General features: G+C 45.8%; 1 protein-coding gene across 2 annotated transcripts in view; it reads right to left on the bottom strand.

The window, feature by feature from the left end:
* Nucleotides 1-361: 361 nt before the first annotated feature.
* Nucleotides 362-27,057, bottom strand: part of CMTM4 (CKLF like MARVEL transmembrane domain containing 4) — an 82,888-nt gene continuing 56,192 nt past the window's right edge. Inside the window, exons 2-5 of one of the 2 annotated variants that reach the window (XM_055366109.2) lie at nt 22,373-22,549; nt 9,000-9,098; nt 7,657-7,817; nt 2,726-2,947 (exon numbers count right to left, since the gene is read on the bottom strand). In XM_055366109.2, the coding sequence (XP_055222084.1) occupies nt 2,866-2,947; nt 7,657-7,817; nt 9,000-9,098; nt 22,373-22,549 (519 nt within the window). In that variant the 3' untranslated portion in view covers nt 2,726-2,865. Of the gene's footprint in view, nt 7,818-8,999; nt 9,099-22,372; nt 22,550-27,057 lie in introns of both variants that reach the window. The other variant, XM_031002932.3, reaches the window with a different exon arrangement.

Genomic DNA, 27,057 nt, shown 5'->3' on the forward strand with positions numbered 1-27,057 from the left:
CTCCTGGTTTGGAAGCTGGTTGCATAACAGCCCAGAGAACTACAGCCCTGGAGGACCCGGGTCCGCATTCTTATCCAGGCTGATGGGAAAAGACAAGACATTCCACCCAAACTGTCACACACCACATGTGCTGAAAATGGGTAAGAAAGCTGGGTGTGCAGGAGTGGAGAGGCCCCTGGTGGAATTTACATTCCACCTTGTAAGCCCTGGCAAAGTGGCAAAGCTGGTGTCACAGAGGCCTTGTTCCACCCTGAGGATCGTGGCTCTGTTCAACCTCCACACAGCAGCCCTATTTCAGGAACTGGATCCGTAACGTTTAAGGGGCAGAGGAGGCCAGTCAGAGTGAGGAGAGACAACGACATCCTTACACGTCCATTTATTAAACAAGAGTTCCTTCATGACAATTTAATACAATAGTTATTAACGATTAGTGTTGAGAAAATTATTTCCCTCTACATACAAAAATACAGATTTGAACACTATGAAAAAGATCAAGACAAGTACCATGAAAAATTGGTCCTTCAAATGAAAGGGGGAAAATTGAGGGCAATGTGAGGCTTTGCCTGCTGTCAGGGACAAATCAATAGCAGCAAAGCTTTGGGGCCCCAACCCACTCCATACATACAGACTTGAACCCGAAAGCCAGGCCAGCCAGGGGACGCCCACCCAGGGCTTCCACGTCAGCTGAAAAACCAAACACATAAACCTAAGTTTGCCCAACGGGCATCGCCTCAGAAAGCCCACAGTTGTGTCTTTAAACTGCTGAAATGAAAGAGACTTGATGAGTAAAATGTGATAGTTGTTAACATTGCCCCCCAAAAGTGCCACCAGGTGAAGTACCACGGAGAAATCATATTGGAAAGTTACTACTTAGCCATCTGACTTGACTTCCTTGGTTATCAAATAATTACATATTCTGACCCTTCAGAAGGACACCAAAAGCTACAATTTTATGTTTCAATCCATCTGTACCTTCATTTGCAATGGCTCAGCTAGTTTACTCAAGGGTTTTGGGACCAGACATAACTCACGTCCTACAGGAAGGAGAAGCAAAAGGAGCCAGTGAAGAGTATGTGTCTGTGTCTTGGTGTCATCTAGCTCCTCACAGCAAACAGCCTGTTTTGTTCAGGCCTGAAGCCTGGAAAAGGCTGCCGAGCCTAGCCAGAGCATCCACAACGAACCAATCTGAGATCCGAGTGGAAGATGAGAGCCCCGGAGCTGGCTGAGGTCCCCCGGGAAGCTTCCCACTCTGCAGCGGCAGGAAGGCCATGCCTCTGCAGGACGCCCGCACTGATTCTGGAAGGGGCCCGGGCCAGAGAATACGCTTGGGCTCAGTTCACCAGCCCAAACCACAAGGGAAGGAGCCGGACACCGGCCTCTCACCATTTTACACCCAAAGACAGGAGGTCAGGGCTCTGATGTTACTCTTCTGTTTGTAAAATATGGAACCACTTTCTTTGTACTGTTTGAGGTGAGCAGTGGCTCCAAACTGAGCAAGTGGTTAAAAAATGCCAAATGCAATTATACTGACTTATAATTATTTCACAGAAATATACTCTTACTCTCAGACTATTTAAATAAGCAGGAACAAGATGCAGGAGAAGCAGCAGCAGAGAGGAAAGAGGAATAGCCAGGGAATTTTTTTTTTTCTTCTTTAAAATACATACGAAGTGTAAAGAGAAAATGGCCAAAACCTCAAAACTACCATTGTTGAAAACAATATTAAAAGGACACAATCTAAAATCATGCTACAAAAATAGTGTTATCTTGTTTAACTAAATGTACATCTTTTTTTCCAATTCCATGATTGACAAGAGTGCTTATGCGACGCATGGAAGGCACCAGAGGTGAAGTGATTATTTGCCTTAAAATATACAAATTGCCTACTTTGAAAAAAAAATAGTCATACTTGTAAATAAATAGTTTAGTGTTTCTGCCATGGGTTCCTGAACCCCTACAAATTTCAACATATACAAATAGTTTCAATTCCTACCATTCTCTTAGAGGGAACCACGTCAAACAAAATCAAGTTAGGAAAAGCACTGATTTTATCCAAGTAGGTCAATTTGAGGCAAGATTCAAAAACTCATTTTAAAATGGCTTACAGAGTGAAAGAGTTGGGAAGAGGCAGCCCCCTTTGGGCCTGGGCCAGCCTACGAGTCCATCCCAGGTGTCCTACCCTCACATCTGCCAGCCCTCAGGCCGGCCAGGTCTCCCTTCAAACCCTGAGTATTTGCCTTCCTCACTTCTGTGAAGAGGGGAACAGAATCTTGAAGCTTGCAAAATCGATTCTGGAAAAAGCAGGCAAGCAAAGCAGGGCCTGTGGGGGGAAGCAGCGTGAGTCAGGCCTCACCCTGGTGCAGGGGCACCAGCAGGTCTCCCTCCTCTCCCCTCGTCTCCTCACCATCCCTACGTGTGACTGACTTTCCTGATAAAAATGGAATACTTCCTACTGGGTGTCAGCACTGTCATCCTAAGGCAACTCAGACGTGATAGTTTTAGACTATGATCAAATCTCACACAAACCGTTATCAGAATCTTGTTTCACACCATCTCTCTTTTCAGGCAGTTATGAAAAGAAACTCTGACCTGGCCCTAAATCCCATCAGCAAAGCTGACTAAGGTGGTCTGAGATATGTTCTTACTCCTAAACTCAAACTTTAAAAGTTCCAATAGCTCCCTGGGGGTCCAAGCCAAAGGCTCCCTGGCCTTTGTGTATTACGCATCCCAAAGAAAACACGCCACCCCAGGTGTCTAGATAGCAAGTCACCTGAATTAAAGCCTCAGCATAAAAAAACAAACATAGACAACAAACTTACCCTATGAAATAGATACACCATTCAAGGACCCATCATCTGAACTTTTCTAGGCAAGTTGCCAGTGATTCAAACTCAGCGGGTTTGTGGGTGATTTTTTCCTTACTGTTACGTTTGTGGAGTAGGAAAAACCAGAAAGGAAAAAAAAATCCCAAAGGTTGAAAAACTGTATCCAAATGGAAAAAGAATATATTCCAGACAAAAGAAGGGAAAATACAATAGGACCCACTCCGCTTCAAGCTAAAGAGTGTACAAAATGCCACTCACTTGCATGAAGAAGAATTAAACAGAACATTCACTTTCGGAAGAAAATTTTTCTAGACCTAACAGATATTGACGGTATTTTCTCTCACAGTTTCTAAATAAAAGAAACATAAAAGGTCAAATATTTTAAATTACTTTCTCAACCAGACAGTTCTTGTGACTTGAATGATATCTGCTGAGAAGAGAAGAAACACAAGATTCTACAAAGCGCCAGGGAAGTTTACAAAGCTAAAAGCTGAGGGTGTCAGGCCTGCGTCCTGTCTGAGATGGCAGCCAAGCCAGCTTCAGAGTCACCTGCTGGACCCACATGTTCCTGAGCCAGATGCCAGGAGCTCACCCACAGCACGGGAAAGACCTGTCCCCAGCATCCCACTCTTGCCCTCAAGCTGACTGTGGAACGCGAGACAGCTTTCAAAGACAAGAGGACAGGAAGGCAGTTAACAAAGTACACGTTTCCAAGACAGCCTGAGCTGTCTAGTGCTGATAGCAGACAGGTGGGGTGTTCCAGGCCACTGCTTCCTCCCTTATCTCCCAGACCTGGCCGTGTGTGGATCTCACCAGCCGAGCAAGCTGTTGGGCCTGGACGTGGGTGCTGATAAAATAAGACAAACCTGGAAAAAACCCTGGATTCTGCAACTTCACTAGGAAATAACAAGGCACCTAGAGACTTCACAAGCTAATGGCAGTCCCTGGAGCAGGAAGCAACTTGTTATTCTGCTCAAGAGAATCCACCAGCAGCTCTTGGCCTAGAAACTTTTTCCCCTTTCTGATACCTGTTTAACGTCATTATTTCTCTGTAAACGAGATCTGGAGAAGACGACAGTCAGGCAGTGGCACAAAGACTTCATGATTGTTTTGTTTTGAACACAGATGAGACAATAGGAACCCTTAAATCATCACTGCCTTGCAGAATCACTAAATTGTTCAGGTGTCTCCATGCTCTATTCGTCTCCTAGGTGCTAAGACCAACCCACAGAAAATCTGGCACAGAAAGGGATTAGACCTCAGTCCACCTCTCAGAGCACATGGATAGGTGACGGGTTTCTCATGTGAATCTACAAGAAAAGGTACGCCTGGGCCACACGCAGGACATGGCACCCACTAGAGTTGTTCAGGTCTCATTCACTGCAAGCAAGAATTCACGTACATGAGTGCACAAAGGTGTTGGAGCTTGGTCTCCTCAGGCTTAACCCAAGGCTGACTCACTAGGACAGCTTCCAAGAACCACAGATGTAACTGCAAACTTGAAGAGAGTCAGAATGTTTTCAACTGAGTCACGAAGCTGTCCCAGAAGCACCCGACATAGGGTGGAGGTCAGACACATTCCCTGGCTGCCCACAGGCATGAGCCTTCCTGCCAGGGGACAGTAACAGGGCCTGAAGGGCTGGGGGTGCTGCCGGCTTCCCAGGGCCAAGCCCTCAGAGCTGGGCCGGCCTTGCCCATGCTGGCTTCAGCTCACATTGCCAAGGAAGATGTGTATTGGGGCTGTGCAGGCTGCCACATTCTTGCTTTTTCTGTAGACAAAAGTCACCTCCCTCGGATGGCTGTTTACTTCAAATCAAACTTCTCTGACGAGATTTTAATCTGTAACTGCGTCTGTTCTTCCCAGCTTTATGTGGGGCCAACAAGTATCTCCAGCCTTTCATGACTGTAATCCCTCTTTAAGGCAGGGAAAACATATTTCCCTCCCATGCCTTCAGCAGTGTGAAAGAAGGATATCAAAGAGAATCAGAGGGAAAAAATACCAAATCCACCCAATCAGTGCCAAAATAAACTTTCTCTGAGGACGTCAGTGTTTGCATATCCATCTAAAACCACCAGAGGTTCCACCAAATGCTTGAGGGTTTCAGCTGTACAGTGTCCAGGAAAAAACCCAAATGCACACAGCAACTGCAGTTTCTTCAAGTTTTGCTTTAAATGTGAAAACCAATATCGTCCCACCAGAACACTGAGAAAAACTAAGGTCGCTCAGCCTTCAAATGCCCCAAACCAAACTGATATTGGTCCCTATTGAAACTATTAAACGCAAAAACGCTTCCTTCAATTTGCCAAGAGGTCATTTTAAGGCCCCCAGATATCGATTGTCTTCTGTTTGCATACAGAGGCAATATAAGAAAAATATAGGCGTCTTCATATTCACCTTGGACAACCCTATTCCCTCCAGAACTTTCGTCACCACGTGGTCTATACATGATGACATGTGCAACCACACATTACATCAACTAGAAAGCGTCCATGGCACCACTTCCGGTTCTAGTGGGAGTTAATTAAATACAAGGAGAACATTTACAAAACCACCGAGGAGCCTCACGGCACAAAGGATATTAAATAGTTACAGGGACATAAATAATTCTGAAGAGTCTATCACGAAGATGCAAATTAACTCCTAAGTCACTCTCTGGCGTGTCATCCTTTTTGGTCATTCATCTGCATTTAGTTTCAGTGACTTCAGAACTATTTCTTGCAGCTGACAACATATCCTCAGGAGGCCAACCACCTGCCCCCCTCTTTCACCAGATGATCAAGTGGTTTTACTGAAGTGACCTGGGAAAACTTGGGCAACAAGCCCACCTGAATGGTGTTCTTGTTTTCAATCTCACTTCAAAGATGGCCTTTTTTGGGGGCCAAGTAACATGATTCCCAGCAGGAGATTTCTGATAAAGCTCAGGATGGTCCTTCCAAGTGGGCCCCATTTAATGCAAGGCTGAGCCTTTGTGGCCCTATTTTAAAAGGAACTCTCAAAGAGAGATAAGCCCAATTTTGACTTTGCAAACACACTCAACAGACCTGCCAGGCAGCACACCCAGCTGTGAGCTGGCCTGGCTGCCCTCTCTGTGGGAGCAGAGGGGAGACGAGTTGTGAACAGGCTAGCAGGGTCAGCCCCTGAGGCAGACATGGTGCTCAGCCACATAGCCTGGGCCACTGCTCCCAACTCAGATCGTACTGAAGGTGTTGGTGCAGGAAGCTAACCCCAACTCCGACCCCCAGCCCAGCAATGTTGCCTGATCAACACTGTGAGCTCAGATGCTGTCCTTTTCTGGGGAATGAGACGCCACATGTGCATAAGGGGACGCTTTCTTGCACAGACCCCCCACCGCCCCCTCGGAGTTATTTATTACACAGTACGCTGCTAAAGCTGTCAACATTTGTCAGCACTTGATCTTGGGGATTTCTCCATGTTACTGCAAAATCTTCCTGCCACAGTAAGTGCTTTTTGGTGAGGGCTAAACACAAAACGTTAGAGCTAAAGTGAGGTTTGTAAACATTAAAAACAGTTCAAAGAGGGAAAACCTGACAAACTAAAACAACTTTTTTCCATAAAAGATATAATTAATCTCTAATTTTTTAAAAAAACTACTGCATCATGGGGACTCACTGAACTCATTCGCCACACACAATAATCTTCACTTTATCAAGAATCAATCAGAAACCTTAAGTAGCTAGGATTTTTCCCCCCAACAACTCCCAAGAATGATGTCTACAGTTATGACACTGAGGCGCCCAAAGCAACAATTAGTGCCTTCTGAAACATGGGTGGAAGGGTGTGTTCTGGTGCAAATTCAAGTATTTTCAAATCCTAGACGAATCTGCTCAGAATCATTTTAGAACTCTTTGCAGGCATTTAGAAAATTAGCATACATCCCTAAAATAGAGGGGTGTGTGTGTGCGTATGTGCGCGCACGCGTGTGCATGCTGTTTTTTAACACAAACACATACCTCCCACCTGCGGTTCATGAAGCCAGCAAATGGGCAAGTGCTTTGGCTGGTGGAGTAGGCTTGTTTCTTTCATGGCTTTTACCTGAGAAGGTAAAATGACTGAAAATCTGCAATTCAGCCTCAAAGTATTTAGGGTAGGCAGGAAACTGGAAAACAAGATAGTCCCCATAACAAGATGGCCCCCATATTCCTGGAGAAGAATCTGGGGTTCAGGAAGGTGATTCATTTGAGGAAGAATCAAGTGATTTCTCAGCAGAGTAGGAAACAAAAGGTCACCCTTCCTTGAGTCAGAGGTCCCTGGGAGCCATCCTAACAGGACATCAGCTTTCCCCAGCCCTGTGGCCTTTGGGCTGGTGCTGGCTGCCTGGGGGCCCTGGCATGGAAGACGAGGAGTGGGCTGGATCCCAGCACGCAGACTCAACACTGACTTGGAGCAGGTGGTGCCTAAGGCTGCCTGAGAACCACTGCCGACTGACCGTTCCAATGCTGTCCCTTCATTCCTTCATATTTCCCCCCTCTTAGCAGCCCCATTTAATCCAAAGTCTTGTTACAAATACACACGACAAGGTGGCTCAGAGTCAAAGGAAGCCTGTGCTTCAGGGCAGGTAAGACCTCAAGTGAACCTGGGCAGTGACGCCGGCTGCTCCACAGCCCCAAACGCTGAGGAACGTGGGCCTCCCAACTCCACCGCGGACCTGCCCACTGGGCCACTCGGGAAACCCTTTCCCAAAATGAACTTTTACCAAAGAGGACAAAATTCAACTGAATCACATGGAAATCTGACAGGACAAGGGAAAGAAAACTTGACTGAGAGACAGGCACGAGGACGGGAGGGAGGAGGATCCAGGCAGGTCCTCACGTGTCCAGGCGCTGGATCTCAGGGCGACTGTCCACATCCCTGGACTCCGTGCGGGCTCGGATGTAGTCATTGGTGCTCTGCTGGCGGACGCTGACTCTCCATTTCTGCACTGCCAGGAATGTGTTCACTGCATATGCCGCAGTCGCCAAGAAGCCAAATATCTAAAAACACACCAGCACAGTTAGTCCTCGGGCACGTGGCCTGGCCCCTCAAGGCTTCCGTGGTGACCCAAGCCACATGCAGCCCCTTCCTGCTCTGCCAACTGATCATTACAACCCTGTGCCTTCATTCCTTGATCTCTTCCCCCTCTCAGCAGCCCCATTTGATCTAAAGTCTTGTTTCAAATACATATGACGGGGTGGCTCAGAGTCAAAGGGAAGCCTGTGCCCAGCCCTGCTGGATGTGTGGCTGTCACACCACAGCTGAGTCTCTAGTCATGTGACACACAGAAAATCTTGCCTGACCTAAAGACAGCCTAAGGTTTCCTTTGAAGTATTTTGGACGTATAAGAAAATAAATCACAAAAGTACCTCTTTTACTGCACCTTCAGGGCCTCTGGTCCCAGATGAGAAAATACAGTGCAGACAAAATGTAACATAGACAGAAAATCAGGGTTTCGCATGTGGGTCCCAAATCAAGCCACAGGGCCAATGTTCCACATCACAGCCCCCATCCCACACCTGCCTCTCATGGGGCAGCTCCAAGTAAGCAGCTCCAGAGTGAGAAGCACAGAGTTTTAATTATTAAGACTTACAAATCGCCTGAGTGGCACCTGGGAGAGCAGTTCGTTTAATCATTTATAAACCTTTTAATCCCCCCATTACAAAAAGGATAACTGTTCCTTATAAACTGAGAACAATACAGAAATGCAGGGCATGGAGAGGGGAAGTCCTACATTATCTGGTCCCCACCTGCCATGGCATTTCCACCTTGAAATGTCATGTGACTGCTAAATGGTGTCATGACTGCATTCAAGAACCCTCCCTTCCCCAGGCAGGTAAGGCTCTTAGACATCAAGGACTGTGTTGGAAACGAACCAAAGCAGGGGTTCTTGAACTTGAGAGCGCATCTGTATCATCCAGAGGGTTACTTCAAATACATTTCTGACTCAGTAGCTCTGGAGCGGAGCCCAAGGATGTCTAACAGATGCCAAGGCTGCTGTTCTGGGGCCCATACTTTGAGAACCACAGCACTGAAGGGACTGGGACCCCCACTGGCCCAGTAACATCATCTTTAGCAAAGGAAAAGCCACAGGAGGGGGAGCAGGACACATGCCAGGGACAGGCGAGCAGGTCACAGGAGGTCCCCAGATCAGCTTGCTTTAACCATTTGAGTTTGCTTACCACGGCAGCAATTTCTGCTCCGGCTCTATGGTTTAAAGCAGCCAGTACGATTGAAGCAATAAAGAAAAGGAAAGCGCTAAGTCCAGTGTTGACCAAATCCTAAAGAGAGAGACAAAATAAACCAAGTGAAAAGAACCATTCCATCTTTGCTCTAAAAGCAACTGAAGAACTTTCAAAATAAGACCCACGATACCCAACCTCCCTGGTGGCTCCATATTTCAGTCTCAATGTCACAGGGTTACTGGTCACACAAAAGAAGGCAAAGTTAACAGTTTATGACACTACTTGATAAATCACCACCACAAAATCTACATTTTCACCAACCCCACTACCCTTTCTGAAGAAATAGTAACCAAAATTGCTAACACTAATTACCATTTAGAGGTCTGGTACCATCTTTTAAAAACCACACTCAAATCATCTTGCTACAGACAAAGCTCCCCAAGGATCCAAATGTACTAAAACTGGTGAAATCCCTCCAGCATTCCCGGCACTCAGGTGTGACATTCAAAACAAACTTTCACACATAGAGAGCACACTTAGCCAGACTTCACGCTCTTTCTCAAGCAGTCTTTCAAGCCTCTATGTCACTAAAGCCTGGAGAATTTTCTCCTAAGCTTCTTGCACAGCACGCATCCACCGTTTCACAGATTTAACTCGTCTTATTTGTAGAAGGGAACATAGCAGGGTAATAAAAGGTCACAGCCTGAGCAGGGTCCAAACCACCCATATGACTTTGGACAAGCTACTTTGTTTCTGTGCTTTACGTGAGAATGTACCCCCTTCCTCCCAGAGTTGTTGAAGGAATTAAATGGAACCATACAGGTGAAGAGCCCAGCATGGTGCCTGGCCCACAGCTACGGTGGCCTACATATTTACTGTCACTTCTGTTATTACTACTTTGGCATGAGGCACCCAGTAGCCCGGGTCATACCAGAGTACCTCTAAAACCTCTATAGGAAAAAAATTCAGGAAAAAGCCCAAACTGCCTGAGTGCCAAGCTGATTACACTATCCACACCTGATGGATCCTCTGGTCTGGCCTGGCTCCAAGGTCGATTTCCTCTTTTTGAAGATGTAAAGATGGCTGGTGCGGTGGCTCATGCCTGTAATCCCAGCACTTTGGGAGGCTGAGGCGGATGGATCACTTGAGGTCAGGTGTTCGAGAACAGCCTGGTCAACATGGTGAAACCCCATCTCTACTAAAAATACAAAAATTAGCTGGGCATGGTGGCGCATGCCTGTAATCCCAGCTACTTGGGCAGCTGAAGTACGAGAATCACTCGAACCCGGGAGGCAGAGGTTGCAGTGAGCTAAGATCGTGCCACTGCACTCTAGCCTGGGTGACAGAGCGAGACTCTTGTCTCAATAAAATAATAAAATAAGATGTAAAGAGACAATGCTGGCATCATAACAGTGCTGAGTCTTGCAGCAGACACCCAACCTGCTCCTGGCTCACGGAAAGCTCTGCTCAGACGCATCTGCCAGCAGGATGGGTTTCAGCTATGACCTGCGTAAGCCAGGGCAAATTTTTCACAAATTCAAACCAGGAAGCGTTTAGTTACACTCAGCTCTGGGTAAGATGCTGTAGGGGTAAAAAGAGAGTATAAAATATACTTCCCAAAGCAAAGACTATTCAGAAACGAGGGGAAAATACAATACACTGTGAGGTCAAACATCAAATAAAACAGTATCAACATTAACAGTGACTACATAAAAATAGAGATGCAGCAAAGGGCTAGAAAACAAACAGGCCGGGCACGGTGGCTCATGCCTGTAATCCCAGCACTTTGGGAGGCCGAGGCGGGCGGATCACCTGAGGTTGGGAGTTCGAGACCAGCCTGACCAACATGGAAAAACCCCGTCTCTACTAAAAATACAAAATTAGCCAGGTGTGGTGGCACATGCCTGTAATCCCAGCTACTCGGGAGGCTGAGGCAGGAGAATCGCTGGAACCCGGGAGGCGGAGGTTGCAGTGAGCCAAGACTGCGCCGTTGCGCTCCAGCCTAGGCAACAAGAGCGAACTCTGTCTCAAAAAAAAAAAAAAAAAAAAAAAAAAGAAAAAAGAAAACAGTCAAAAATTTTAAAGTTGTAGGAGAATCAGTAGTTTTAAATTTGCCTTAGTAATGATCATTAACAATAGTGAGTGGAGAATGAGATGATGAATGGGATCAGCGAATACAGGGAAAAAATATGTCAAAAAGCCTATTTTTAAAAGATAAAAAATAATCTTTCAACATGATCTGAGGCTAAGGAACCAGATTAAACCAGGGGAAAAAAACGCCAGCAACTGCTAATAAGAGCATAACATATCTGCCTCCTCAAATCCCACTGAATCATATTTAAATACTGAAGCACTTGCTTAAAAGATGAATCTAAATATAATTGAGCTTCTAGGACTGTGCTGTCCAATAGGGCAAACACTAGCCATATGTGACTAAAGTTAAACTAATTCATATAAGATAAAAAATTTCACTCTTCAATCACACTAGCCACAATTTGAGTGCTCAGTGGCCACGTGTGACAAGTGGCTGCCTCAAGGGCAGAGCAGATCAGAAAACATTTCAATTGTCAGAGCAGCTGCTATAGCACCACACTGCCCTGAGATCAATGACTACGTCACAGAGAAAATGGGGAAAGAAGAACATATGAAACACTACCATGAGGGTGCATGCAGCCAACTCAACTGCAAGACCCTCTACAGGATAAATGACCCAGTTTTTCTAACAAGTCAACAGAATAAAAAGAAAAAGGGGGGCCAGGCGCAGTGGCTCACGCCTATAATCCCAGCACTTTGGGAGGCCGAGGTGGGCGGATCACCTGAGGTCAGGAGATGGAGACCAGCCTGGCAAATATGGTGAAACCCCGTCTCTACTAAAAATACAAAAATTAGCTGGACCCCGTCTCTACTAAAAATTAGCTGTGGCCAGGCGCGGTGGCTCACATCTGTAATCCCAGCACTTTGGGAGGCCAAGGTGAGTGGACAGCCTGAGCTCAGGAGTTCAAGACCACCCTAGGCAATATGGCGAAACCCCATCTCTACTAAAACACAAAAAATTAGCCAGGCACGGTGGCATGCACCGTGTAGTCCCAGTTACTCAGCAGGCTGAGGCAAGAGAATCGCTAGAGGCCAGGGGGCAGAGGTTGCAATGAGCCAAGATCTCGCCACTGCACTCCAGCCTGGGCGACAGAGTGAGACTCCCTCTCAAAAAAAAACAAAGTTAGCTGGGCATAGTAGCACATGCCTGTAGTCCCAGCTACTCGGGAGGCTGAGGCAGGAGAACTGCGTGAATCCAGGAGGCGGAGGTTGCTGTGAGCCCAGATTGCACCACTGCACTCCAGCCTGAGCAACAGAGGGAGACTCCGTCTCAACAACAACAAAAGCGTGGGGGTAGGGGAATGGAGCTGTTTGCAGGGACCTTGTTTGCATCATGATTTGAACAAAACAAATGTAAAAAGACATTGTGAGACAAAGGGGAAATCTGAATATGAACTGGATATTAAATAAAATTAAATACTGCTAATTCTGTTGGGTATGACAATGGAATAGTGCCATTTAAAACATAATGCTGTATTTTAAAAAGAAAGGTAGTGAGGAAACAAATCAAAGTGTTAAGCAACTATTGAACAGATACTTTTAAAAATGTGTATTCCTACCTAACACCTTAAAGCAAAATAAATCAAAGAGAATAAAAATTACATTAAAAAAATAAAACCACAAAAGTATGTGTGTGTGTTTAAATAACCCTGGTCAAGAAGAACTTTCTAAGCATTATACCAAATGCAGAAACCTTCAAGTACAATCTTGACAAATATTAAACCTTAAATAACCATTTGACAAGATGGTCAATATCGGCCAGGCACAGTGGCTCACGTCTGTAATCCCAGCACTTTGGGTGGCCGAGGCGGGCGGATCACTTGAGGTCAGGAGTTCGAGACCACCCTGGCCAACATGGTGAACCTCCATCTCTACTAAAAAAATACAAAAAATTAGCTGGACGTGGTGGTGGGTGCCTGCAGTCCCAGCTACTCAGGAGGCTGAGTCAGGAGAATTGCTGGATTCTGGGAGGCAGAGGTTGTAGTAAGCCAAGACTGCACCCCTGCACTCCAGCCTAGGTGACAGAGCAAAACTCTGTCTCAAAAAAAAAAAAAAGAAATGGCCGGGCGCAGTGGCTCACGTCTATAATCCTAGCACTTTGGGAGGTTGAGGCAGGCGGATCACCTGAGGTCAGGAGTTCAAGAAGAACTTGGTCAACATGGTGAAATCCCATCTCTACTAAAATACAAAAATTAGCCAGGCGTGATGGCAGGTGCCTGTAATCCCAGCTACTCGAGAGGCTGAGACAGGAGAATTGCCTGAACCCAGGAGATGGTGGTTGCAGTGAGCCAAGATCCCGCCACTGCACTCCAGCCTGGGTGGCTGAGCGACACTCCGTCTCAAAAAGCAAAAAAAACAAAAAACAAAAAAAGCTCAATATCTTTAATTTATAAATAGCTCTTGCATATTAATGAGAAAAAGTAACAAAGTGAGGAAAGGACATAAATAAGCAATTTGAAAAAGAATACTAATGGGTAATAAGCAGGAACAAATATTCAAATTTACTTACAGCCAAAGAAATGAAAATTAAATTGGCAATCATATACTACTATTCACCTGTGGGACTAGCAGACTATATACTTGGGGCAAGTGTGTGTGTTGGAGAGAGTGAGAAGACCAGCAAGAAGGGCTTCAATAACACAACTTCCTGGAAAACCATTGCCAATAGGTATCAAGGGTTTTTTTTTGTTTTTGAGACGGAGTGTTGCTGTCTCCCGGGCTGGAGTGCAGTGGCACGATCTCGGCTCACTGCAGGCTCCGCCCCCCAGGGTTTACGCCATTCTCCTGCCTCAGCCTCCCGCGTAGCTGGGATTACAGGCGCCCGCCACCTCGCCCAGCTAATTTTTTGTATTTTTAGTAGAGACGGGGTTTCACCGTGTTAGCCAGGATGGTCTCGATCTCCTGACCTCGTGATCCGCCCACCTCGGCCTCCCAAAGTGCTGGGATTACAGGCGTGAGCCACTGCGCCCAGCCATATCAAGGGTTTTATAGAGGTTCATGTCATTTTCCTACGAATCCCACACTTGGAAATCCATCTTAAATATCATAGTGGGGGCTGGGAGTGGTGGCTCATGCCTATAATCCCAGCACTTTGGGAGTCCGAGGCAGGCAAATCACCTGAGAGCAGGAGTTGTAGACCAGACTGGCCAACATGGCGAGACCCTGTCTCTACTAAAAAATTTCAAAAATTAGCTGGGCATAGTGGCACATGCCTGTAACGCAGCTACTCGGGAGGCTGAGGCAGAGGAAACACTTGAACCTGGGAAGCAAAGGTCACAGTGAGCTGAGATCGGGCCACTGCACTCCAGCCTGAGAGACAGAATGAGACTCCGTCTCAAAGAAAAAAAAAAAGAAAAAAAAGAAAAAAAAAGAAAATCATATTGGGGGCCAGGCATGGTGGCTCCTGCCTGTAATCCCAACACTTGGGAGGCTGAGGTGGGTGGATTGTTTGAGCTCAGGAGTTCGAGACCAGCCTGGGCAACACAGCAAAACCCTGTCTCTACAAAAAAATTCAAAAAAATTAGCCAGGCATGGTAGTTCGTTCCTGTAGTCCCAGCTACTTGGAAGGCTGAGGTAGGAAGATTGTTTGAGCCCAGGAGGTCGAGGCTGCAGTGAGCGGAGACTGCGCCTCTGCACTGCAGCCTGGGGGACAGAGTGAGACTCTGTCTCAAAAAAATAAATAAATAAATGATCTAAGGCAAAAAGTTCTAAGTATAAGGAAGCAAACAAAGTGCTCAATAGGGGAGTTGTTCAATAAAATGGTATTTCCATAATGGAACACTATGCAGTCATTAAAAATAATCACGCAGTCGTATATTTAACATGTAAGGTACAATAATTTAAATGAAAAAGCATGATTTTAATGGTTCCATTTTTCTGCACTCACATATCACAACACACATGCATACGCAAAAGACTGTCTACAGAGAACAGTTTAGAAGGATTTATACTCAAGTATTTTAAGTGGTTACCCTTCATTGGGTCATATCACGTATTTTTAAACAGCTTTATTGAGATATAATTCACATACCATAACATATACCCAATTAAAGTATATAATTCAATCACAATGTAATTTTAGAACATTTTTAGCACTCCAAAAAAAGCCTCATACGCATTAGCAGTTATTTCTCATTCCTCCCCCAACCCTAAGCAACCACCAATCTGCTTTCTGTCTCTATGGATTTGCCTATTCTGGACATTTTTTTTTTCCTGTGTGTGAAATCTGCCACAAATATTCTGGACATTTCATACAAATAGAACGACATAACATGTGCTTTGTGCCTGGCCTCTTCTGAAGGCGTGGCCTGCCCCTCCACACCTGTGGGATATCTCGTCAGGTGGGACGAGAGACTGAGAAAAGAAGTAAGACACAGAGACAAAGTATAGAGAAACAACAGTGGGCCCAGGAGACCGGCACTCAGCATACCAAGGACCTGCACTGGCACCGGTCTCTGAGTTCTCTCAGTTTTTATTGATTATTATTTTCATTATCTCAGCAAGAGGAATGTGGTAGGAGAGCAGGATGATAATAGGGAGAAGGTCAGCAAAAAAAACATGTGAGCAAAGGAATCTATGTCATAATTAAGTTCAAGGGGAGGTACTATGTCTGGATGTGCACGTAGGCCAGATTTATGTTTCTCTCTGCCCAAACATCTCAGTGGAGTAAAGAATAACAAGGCAACATTGCTGCCAACATGTCTCGCCTCCCGCCATAGGGCGGTTTTTCTCCTATCTCAGAATTGAACAAATGTACAATCGGGTTTTATACCGAGACATTCCGTTCCCAGGGGCAGGCAGGAGACAGTGGCCTTTCTCTATCTCAACTGCAAGAGGCCTTCCTCTTTTACTAATCCTCCTCAGCACAGACCCTTTACGGGTGTCGGGCTGGGGGACGGTCAGGTCTTTTTCATCCCACGAGGCCGTATTTCAGACTCTCACATGGGGAGAAACCTTGGACAATACCCGGCTTTCCAAGGCAGAGGTCCCTGTGGCTTTTCGCAGTGCGTTGTGCCCCTGGTTTATTCAGACTAGAGAATGGCGATGACTTTTACCAAGCATACTGCTTGTAAACATTTTGTTAACAAGGCACGTCCTGCACAGCCCTAGATCCCTTAAACCTTGATTCCATACAACACATGTTTTTGTGAGCTCAAGGTTGGGGCAAAGTGGCTGGGACAAAGTGGCTGGGTCAAAGTTACAAATTAACAGCATCTCAGCAAAGTAATTGTTCAAGGTACAGGTCAAAATGGAATTTCTTATGTCTTCCCTTTCTACATAGACACAGTAACAGTCTGATCTCTCTTTTTTTCCCCTGCATCTTCCACTTAGTATAATGGTTCTAAGGTTTATTCATGTTGTAGCATGTATCAGTACTCATTCCTTTTTATTACTGAATAATATTCCATTGTATAGATACACCACGTTATTTATCCTTCATCAGTTGATGGACATTTATTTCTACTTTTTGGTTATTATAGATAATGTAGCTATGAACCTACAAGCTTTTGTGTGAACAAGTTTTCATTTCTCTTGGGTCATCACACGATTTTTTTTTAATTATATATTATCTTCTAGTTTTTGGGGGTTTTTTGTTGTTTTGTTTTGTTTTGTTTTACAATAAGCACTTATTACTCACACAACTTGAAAGGCTTAATACTGGAATACTGCAAATCTTAAGTCAGCATCAAGCACTTGAGTTCCTGGGCCATGAAACAAATCAAGGCTGAACTGATCACAAATGAAATATTTGTACACAGAATCAGCCGGGGGCTGTCACTGCAATCCTGGTTGGCCCCCAAACCAATGTGCTAGGTGGTTGGCTCTAGCCTCTGTCCTATACATCCAGGAGACAAGAACGTTTGCAAGCACTCGGCCCATCCTTTGCACTCACTTGTGCTTGAATGGCCCCAGGATCAAAGGGACAATTATAATGTTGATGACAGTAGCAGCTACCATCTATGGAGTCACTGTGCCAATCATATCGCCCCAGTGAATTCTAACCTAATTATGATCCAAAATGCCCACAAGACAGGACTTGTTATTTTGCTCTACTTTCATGGATGAGGAAACTGGGTCCCAGAAAGAATGAGTGTGCTATAATGAAAAATATTTAATCAAATCCTTGAATCTCTTGAGTGATATGAGCATCTTTTGTTATTCATAATGAGTCCCTTTCAATCATACCCGAGTTTATGCTAACGAAGTGACTTTTGTGGGAAGAGGGTGGTAGACAGTTTCAGGATAGGGGCAGGTCACCAGAAAAACCAGCCGGGTGATTAGAGAGTTGGAATTTTCAGCCCCATCCCCTGGACCTCCAGGGAAGTTAGAGGAGCTGGACATTGAGTTCAATCACCAAATGGCCAATCAGTCATGCCTACCTAGTGAAATCTCCAGAAAAAATACCTGAACGATGGGGTCTGGGGAGCTTCTGAGTGGCGCTCACTCTGACTCCATAAGGACAGAGGCTCCTGCATCTGAGGCCCTCCAGACGTCACCCTATGCATCTTTCCCATGTGGCTGTTCCTGAGTTGTATCGTTTAAAACATATCAGTAATTGTTTAAGTAATGCCCCTTCCTGAGTCCTGTGAGTCACTGCAGAAAATGACTGAACCTGAGGGGTGGTGGAAACCATCGAATCTGTACTCAGCCAGACAGAAGTGCCTGGGCACCCCTTTTGCAGCTGGTGTCTAAAGTGGGGCCATCTTGTGGGACTGGGCCCTCGTCTGTGGGATCTGTGCTAACTCCGAGAGTTAGTGTCCAAATTGAACGGAATTGTTAAACACCCAGTCAGTGTCAAAGGATTACAGAACAGCTTGGTGTGGAAAATGTATTTGGTGTCAGAAAAAAAAAAACACAAGACGAGTCACACGCCCTAGGGCTCAGGGCTCAGCCAGTGGCCCCTGTGGGTAACTGCCAACTGTTCTCAACCCACCACAGCACCCAGCCTGGGTTCTGAGATAGAGGCCTGAGAGGCCTCCAGGGCCACAGAGCCCACTAAGAAACGGTGACCAAAGTGGAAGAAGAAAAACAGGACAGTGTGGGGGCCCAGGATGCGAGGTGAGAGAGTATGGCAAGAAGGACAGAGTGCCCCATAGCAGACACCACCAGGATGTTGAGTGGGGTGAGAACCCAAGAGCAACCAGAGGATCTAGGAACACGGAGGCCCCGTCCCAGGCTCCTGACCAGGGGACTTTCAATGCTGCCAGACTGGAGTGGGCTGAAGATGAATTGCGGAAGACCACCACATAGTCAGGATGGTGGACTGGGGGAAGGGGCAGGGGGTGTGTTTAGCTGGAAAATACATATGGGAAGCTTTTGGGGTGTTGACAATCTCCTATTTATTGACCCAGGTGGTGGCTGTGTATTAAACTCCATATTTACTTTCATAATTTTTTCAGAATTTGACAATAAGAGATTAGAAAAGTGAGATTAGGAGAGGGGGAAGTAGAGAAGGCAAGTGCAGACCTCCTCTTCTGGGAAGTGGGGCTGAGCTGGCCCTGGGCTCTGGGGCCAGTTGAGTGGGAGCCACTGGCAGGCTTTTGGGATGGGGGAGGATCAGACACGCCTTTTAGATAGCGCCACATCCCAGAAGGGAAGGGGAGGAAAGGAGAAGCCCCGTGGCACTAATCAAAGTAAACAGGGGTGGAACATGTGAGTGTATGAGCTCCTAGGACACAGAGAAAAACAAATATCGCCAGGCGCAGTGGGTCACGCCTGTAATCCCAGCACTTTGGGAGGCTGAGGCGGGCAGGTCACCTGAGGTTGGGAGTCCAAGACCAGTCTGACCAACATGGAGAAACCCCCTCTCTACTAAAAATACAAAAAAATTAGCCGGGTGTGGTGGCACATGCCTGTAATCCCAGCTACTCGGGAGGCTGAGGCAGGAGAATCGTTTGAACCTGGGAGGTGGAGGTTGCGGTGAGCCAAGATTGCGCCACTGCATTCCAGCCTGGGCAACAAGAGCGAAACTCCGTTTAAAAAAAAAAAAATATATATATATATATATATAAATATATATATATAAATATATATCAAAGTCCCACAATCCATCCAAAAATAAACCCAAACCAAAAACTTGACATTAACAGAATCATTCAAATTCCATCAAATTATGCTTGTAGAAAATTATGCATTGTCCTCCTTATTTATCATTTCTCATCCATATTTATGTCAACCTGGGCTCCTGGAATGACCTGTGTTTTTAAATCTATACCAATCACACCCTATTTTAACCATCAGGCTGGCTCTGCTGGAGACAAAAATACTCCCAATACTCCCACCACCTTGTTACAGAAACACAACACAGCCAAGGCCAACCCTTCTGTTGCGAGTTGATGAGCTGAGATCGGCCCTGAGGAGCTCACTTTTTCACCCCTCTCAGAGAACACTGGATATGAGCTGCCTTTAATAAATACCATCTTGGCAGGGTGCAGTGGCTCACGCCTGTAACCTCAGCACTTTGGGAGGCTGAGGTGGGCAGATCACCTAAGGTCAGGAGTTGGAGAACAGTCTGGCCAATGTGACGAAACCTCGTCTCTATTAAAAATACAAAAATTAGCTGGGCACGGTAGCACACGCCTATAATCCCAGCTACTCAGGAGGCCGAGACAGGAAAATCACTTGAACCCGGGAGGCAAAGGTTGCAGTGAGCCGAGATCGCACCACTGCACTCCAGCCTGGGCGACAGAGCAAGACCCCATCTCAAAAAAAAAGGTACCATCTCCTCAAGTTCATGTAAGGTATATGCCCTTTTGTTGGGCAAACACACAGCCTTTATCTGCTCCAAAAGAGTGGAAAGTCTGGAACAGATCCCAAAGAACAGGATCGTGTTCTCAAGTGACCACATCACCAACACCCAACCACAGGCCCAGGCCACCACCACCCAGAGGAAAAGAACGAGTATCAACTTCCCTGGGAAGAGATGCACCTCAACATGACCGGTGACATGGTAGTGTGGTAGTCAACAAGTGGAAAATCTTTCATGATTAAAATAGAAAAAGCAGAATTCCAGAAAGCTCACTAGATAGGTATTTCTGGGCTGGGTGTGGTGGCTCACACCTGTAATCCCAGCACTTTGGGAGGCTGAGGTGGGTGGATCACCTGAGGTCAGGTGTTTGAAACCAGCCTGGCCAACATGGTGAAACCCCATCTCTACTAAAAATACAAAAATTAGCTGGCCATGGTGGTACATGCCCATAATCTCAGCTACTAGGGAGAGTGAGGCAGGAGAATCGCTTGAACCCGGGAGGCGGAGGTTGCTCAGTGAGCCGAGATCACGCCACTGCACTCCAGCCTGGGCAACAGAGCAAGACTCTGTCTCAAAAAAACAAAAAAAAAAAACAAAAACAACAAAAAGTAGGTATAAATTAGTAAGAAATCTGAAGCATGAAGTCTTTTAACAGGTTAATGGCTGTCAGATAAACAGACAAAACAGAATTAAGGGGGTCAAGTCAACCCTGGTGGAAGTAAACAGGAGAACAGTGTGAGTAACATAACAGCAGCGTGCCAGGACACCTCTTACTCAGGTGAGATTAACATTGCTGCACTAGCCACAGCGCCCACTGGTTTGAGGCCTTACCAGATGCCTTTACACCCATTACCTCATTTTATACTTAAAAAAAAACCCTGCAAAAAAAAAAAGTTATTATCTCCACTTTACCAGTGCTGACACTTCACCAATGTAGGGCTCTCAGTGACTAGCCCAGGGTCATGCACAGCCTGTTTCAGCAGGCTGTTTCAGCTGGGTTGGACTTGAACCCAGCTCGGTCTGTCTGACTCAATGCCTATAGTCTTAACCTTTCCAGCAGCTGCTTCTTTGTCAAATAGGTCCTCCCGCAGGGTTTCACAGCCCAGCCCCTTACTCAACAAGTATTTATTGACAGGCCTCAGGAACACAAGGCAAGTAGGATAGCAATGAACAAGATGCTGACCTTGACCTTGACCCTGCATCCATAGTATGAGCATTTTAACTGGGGGAGGTTTGCAAAGTTCTCTTAAACAGTCTACTACATGCTCTGTAAGCATTTTCTTATGGATAACATAAACCTCATTTTAAAAATAGTTGAGACATTACAACCTGTCACAAAAACTCAGACAAAATGCTTCTAGTTATCTTGAGGTTTTAGAGCTTAAATTTAAAATACCACCACATTTTTCTCAGCTTCCAGTGCTAAGACAAAAAACAGCTAAGTTTTCAACTGATATCTACTTTTCTAGATCAGCAACTCTCCTTTTTTCCTCCTTTAGGAGTCTGTGCTGGTTAGGACAACCCAGAGAGCACCTGTAAGGAGGACCTTCCACACCCGGGCACACCAGGAGAGAGCAGCCCTGCCAGGGAGGTGGCAGCTCCAGACTCCTCCTTGGGGCCCACACTTTCTCATGGGCCCAGCAGCAGCCAAACACAGACAGAGCCACGTGTGGCTTCTGTGTGGCTCCCAATCTCAGGCAAGGGTAGCTGGTCTGAGGCGCTCTCCTCCTGCTTCCCCCTCAGCAGCTGAGGTGCCCACGGCGTTCTCATCCCACAGGCACAGCAGTGTGAGGCAGCCGACTGTGCTTACGTGGATCTCCCTGACTGACTCCCTTTGAGCTCTTGCACATGCTAATTTGTAAATAAATATCAAGAAAACCAAATGATATTAAAATCCTCTTCTCATTCAGCACAGTAAGGACACAGTCTAGGAAAGGGGGTCTAGGACTGACCAGCCCTGTGCTTCCCATCTGATTAACAAGGGTGGCCGAACAGAGCTAAGAACCCAAACCATGGGGAGAAGGGGCAGGTTTCCACTCAAGACTTTCTGATCAAACCACCAAACCCCCCCAGGTCCTCCTAGTTGCTTTGAATTTAATAATATTCCTAGGCTCTGTAAGTTACTGGCATTTTCATTCATATTTTCAATTCTTCCAGAATCAATATTTTTATAAATGGCTTTTAGGTCCAGTCTGAAAAGTATGTAAATGTCTACACTGTATTTTATTTCCCATATTCTCCAAATATCAACATGACCAGTCTTCTCAGATGATTGCAAAATTGAAATGACATCTTTAAGGGGGCCAAAATAATTGTTATGATGTTTCTCCCATTAGTTAAGATTCAGTTTATTTTGTAGTTTTACTTAACCCAGTAAAGAAATTTAAAATTTCACAGTTGAATTATAATGGAATATTTAAGGATCAAAATGAACTAGAACCAAACATGACCTGGAGAGATTCCAACTTTTCCTTGGAGCCAACCGGCATGTGATCCTTTCATGGCCAGAGTGGCCACTTGTACTCACTGTCAGATTCCAGTTGATCTGGGGGATCCTCATGTGCAGGTTGAGACTGAACATAATCAGCAAGACGCCAGTCACCACAAATGCACTGCAGCTCACAAACTCAAAAAAGTAGAGGCCTTCACACGGGGAGCACGCCATGATGGTCTCTATGCAGATGAATGCAATCAGGGCCAAGATCTAGGAAGAAAATTGGAAACATATATGTATGTATATATTTAGTATACATCCGCGGACATACGTACCTGCCATGCTTACATAACACTGAACAACAACAACATACTGCCACTGAGTTTTCCTCTGGGACAGCAGTGTAACTGTCGGAAATCAGACCTGCTTCAATTCTTACATAAAGAATAGGTGCAGGGGTCTTAATGGAAGGATCAAATTACTAATGTAAACAGTGAAGGCCCCACCACATACACTGAAATCAATCTGGTGTGATGTGGCCCCCGGGTGTAAACTGCTGGCCCTTGGGAGGAAGCAGAAACATCTCTACAATGTTTCTAGGTCTTCCCCTGCCACCAATAAGTAAGTGGGTGTTGCCTATGTGTGTTTCTAATTCATGGTCTCTACCACAATTATCCCAAACACTGGGAGAGCAGAATTCTGATGGTGTCTGACTTGTGCCATCTGCACTTACCTTGGTGGCTCCTGCTAAAGTCACACAGGTTAACTGGGACTCCTGACGGCTTTAAAACAATGATTGGTATAATCTCCTTTTCTCCCAATTAGGTGGGAACAAGAGGCGCACCTAATTAATTCATATGGTTTTAAAAAATATATTTTTTGAACTTGATCATAACAAGATGGCAGCTTATTAAAAAACATTAAGAAATCTACCAATAATAGAATAAATTTCTAGGCTGGGCACGGGGGCTCATGCCTGTAATCCCAGTACTTTGGGAGGCCAAGGTTGGCAGATCACCTGAGGTCTGGAGTTCAAGACCAGCCTGACCAACATGGAGAAACCCCCTCTCTACTAAAAATACAAAATCAGCCGGGCGTGGTGGCACATGCTTGTAATCCCAGCTACTCAGGAGGCTGAGGCAGGAGAATCGCATGAACCTGGGAGGTAGAGGTTGCAGTAAGCTGAGATCGCGCCATTGCACTCTAGCCTGGGCAACAAGAACGAAATTCCATCTCAAAAAAAAGAATAAATTTTTTTCTGAAGGACCAAAGTACCATTCTGGCAATATGTCCCAAGAGTTCATAGATCATAAAATCAAACAGATATTGATAGAAATTACCAAGTGAACTTTTAAAGGGGGATTTCAGGAGAAGGAGGAGGCCCAAAGGCGGAGTTAATGGCCCTGTGATCAAAGAAAGGTTTCAAGCACCTAAAGCCAGATCAGTCTCAGGCTCCCGCTCCGCCCAGTTCAGTGGCATCTGAAGCCTATGCCGCTGCTTCCAGGCTGGCCTCCACCTCAAAAGTCAAGGAAGCAGGGGCAGGCAGCTCTGTGGTCCTCTAGAGACTTGTCCTTTAGAGCTTGTGGGAAATGCAGAATCTCTGCTTCCTCCCCTTGAACTACAGAATCAGAATCTGCTTTCTGATGAGATCTTCAGATGATTAAAGTGCCAGCAGCATCCAAGGCACGGGCTGTTCTGGGGCCTTTCTCCACCTGCTGAAGTCCTACTCATGCTTTCCAATGCTCCACTTGATGATGCCGCCACCTCCTCCCCATGTCTTCCCTGACTGCTTCTCCCTGCCAGACATCAGCTTATCCCACCCTCTCCCAGGAAAGCTGGTTCATCTGTGATTGCATTCTATCCTTACCATCTTGCAGCCTCTGCCTCCGGAGCTTTTAGGGGGCAGGGTAGTCCATCCCCATCTACCCCCAAGGCACCAAGCACAGTCACTTTCACATAGCTGGCAGATGGGGGCTGAATGAGCCATTAGAAAACCCACATCTACAATTCCTGGTTGCCTGGTCAGTGTCTTCAGGCGAATGGAAGAGTGGTTCTGCCTTTCCCATTGTCAATACTTCTACACAGAACCTCTTTCCTAACAATATGTGGTCTTTTCTAATTCAACACATTAAAGACACGGGTCTTCTTGGTCAAAGGGTACAAAATTTCAGTTAGACAGGAAGAATAAGTTCAAGAGATCTATTGTACAACATGGTGACTTAGTCAACAACAATGTATTGCATTGTATTGTTGAGAGGAGATTTTAGGCCGGGTGTGGTGGCTCATGCCTGTAATCCCAGCACTTTGGGAGGCTGAGGCAGGTGGATCACCTGAGGTCAGGAGTTCGAGACCAGCCTGATTAACATGGTGAAACCCCGTCTCTACTAAAAATACAAAAATTAGATGGACATGGTGGTGGGCGCCTGTAATCCTAGCTACTTGGGAGGCTGAGGCAGGAGAATCACTTGAAACCCAGGAGGCGGAGGTTGCAGTGAGCCGAGATCGTGCCACTGCACTCTAGCCTGGGCAACAGAGTGAGACTCCATCTCAAAAAAAACAAAAACAAAAACAAACAAACAAAAAGAGTAGATTTTAAATGTTCTCACCACAAAAAAAAAACAAAGGTAAGTATGTGAGATAATGCACGTTACCTCGCTGGATTGAGCCATTCCACATTGTGTACACATTTAGAAACATCATGCTGTACACAGTAAATATAGAAATTTTTACTTGTCAATAACACAAAAGATATGGGTCTTTAAATATACACACTGTGCTTCTCCTAATGGCTCTTCTTATAATTCTCTATTGCACCATAGACTTTAATTCTCCATCTGAATTACATGCCTAACTTGCAATCAATTCACAAAAGAAATAGTTCACATAAGGGAAACTCCTAAACTTTCCCCTTTTTTTCACCCGAGTAATCAGATCTAGTAATCTTGGGCAAGAAATAACACACTGTACTGATGAGTTACAAATGTTTCTGGTATGCTAACTTCAACCATATTTGTGTGGGAAGGTAACACCTACATTCTTAAATATTAACATAAAAATGGCTTCACGGATATGCAAATCTAATAGACCATTTGTTGTGGCAGTGAACAAAACAGACAAAAACTCCTGCTCTTAGCTCACAGTCTAATAAAGGAGTTTTTTTTTTTTTTAATTACATTTAAAAACAGAGTGAGTTAGTGATAAGAACGAAGGAGAAAAATGGAAGCAGGGAAGCTGAACAAAGCATAGCTGGGGCAAAGGTGTTCGAAAGTTTAGACCAGAGACCAGGAAGAGTGGCTCACGCCTGTAATCCCTTTGGGAGTACAGCACTTCAGGAGGTTGAGGCGGGTGGATTGCTTGAGGCCAGGAGTTCCATACCAGCCTGGCCAACATGGCGAAATCCTGTCTCTACTAAAAATACAAAAAGTAGCTGGGCATGGTAGCACATGCCTGTAATCCCAGCACATCAAAAGGCTGAGGCGGGTGGATTGCTTGAGGCCAGGAATTCCAGACCAGCATGGCCAACATGACAAAACTTTGTCTCTACTAAAAATACAAAAATTAGCCAGACGTGGTGCTGCACACCTGTAATCCCAGCTACTAGGGAGGCTAATGCATGAGAATCCCTTGAACCTGGGAGGCGGAAGTTGCGGTGAGTGGAGACTGTGCCACTGCACTCCTGCTTGGGTGACAGAGTGAGACTCTGTCTAAAAAAATTTTAACATAAAATAAAGTTTAGGGCAGGCGCAGTGGCTCACAGCTGTAATCCCAGCACTATGGGAGGCCGAGGTAGGTGGACCACATGAGGTCAGGAGTTCGAGATCAGCCTGGCCAACATGGTGAAACCACTAACTGGGCATGGTGGCGCACGCCTGTAATCCCAGCTACTCCGGAGGCTGAAACAAGAGAACTGCTTGAGCCTGGGGGCGGAGGTTGCAGTGAGCTGAGATCGCGCCACTACACTGCACTCCAGCCTGGGTGATAGAGTGAGACTCTGTCTCAAAAAAAATAATAAAAATAAATAAAGTTTAGACAGAGTGTCCCTGGAGGGTGCAATTTGAGACAGAGTTGCCGAACATATAAGGGACAGCTGTCTGGAGAAAGAGCACTGGAGGCAGAGGGGGGAGCAAGGTGAGATCCCTGGGAAGGGGGTCAGGTGGCCCCTAGGGAGAATCACAGGAGGGAGGTCAGACCCAAAGAGCACTTGGGTGCAGTGAGGTATGCGGCTCTCACTCTGAGTGTGATGGAAGCACCAGAGAGTGGCAGGATCTCCTTTGGGTCTTAAAAGGGCCACCAGCTACTTTGTGGAGAACAGACTACAGTGAGGACAAGGGCAGAAGCCAGGAGGAGAGTGAGAAGACCCTTGCAACAATGAATAGGGCTGACCTATTACCTTGCAGAAATGACTTCACAGGTGTGTGACTGCACAGGCTCAGTCAGAAAAGTTAGCATGGTTCCTGCCTTGCTCTCTCTTAGACCACTCATGATGGGGAAAAACCAGCTGCCATGTCTTGAGGGTACTCAAGCAGCCCTATGGAGAGGTATAGGTGCCAAGAACTAAAGCCTCCTGCCAACAGCCATGTTGAACAAGCCATCTTAGACATAGGTCCTCCAGCCCCAGGCAAGCCTTCAGATGACATAGCCCTAGCCAAAAGCTTGACTGCAACCTCCTGAGAGAACCAGAGCAAAGCCACCCCCCAAATTCCTGACACACAGAAATGAAAAGAAAAGAAAAGATCTGATTCTTGTTTGTTTGCTTTTTTAAGACAGGGTCTTCCTCT

This window comes from Gorilla gorilla, chromosome 18 (genome assembly GCF_029281585.2).
Source record: "Gorilla gorilla gorilla isolate KB3781 chromosome 18, NHGRI_mGorGor1-v2.1_pri, whole genome shotgun sequence".
NCBI classification, from domain to species: domain Eukaryota; kingdom Metazoa; phylum Chordata; class Mammalia; order Primates; family Hominidae; genus Gorilla; species Gorilla gorilla.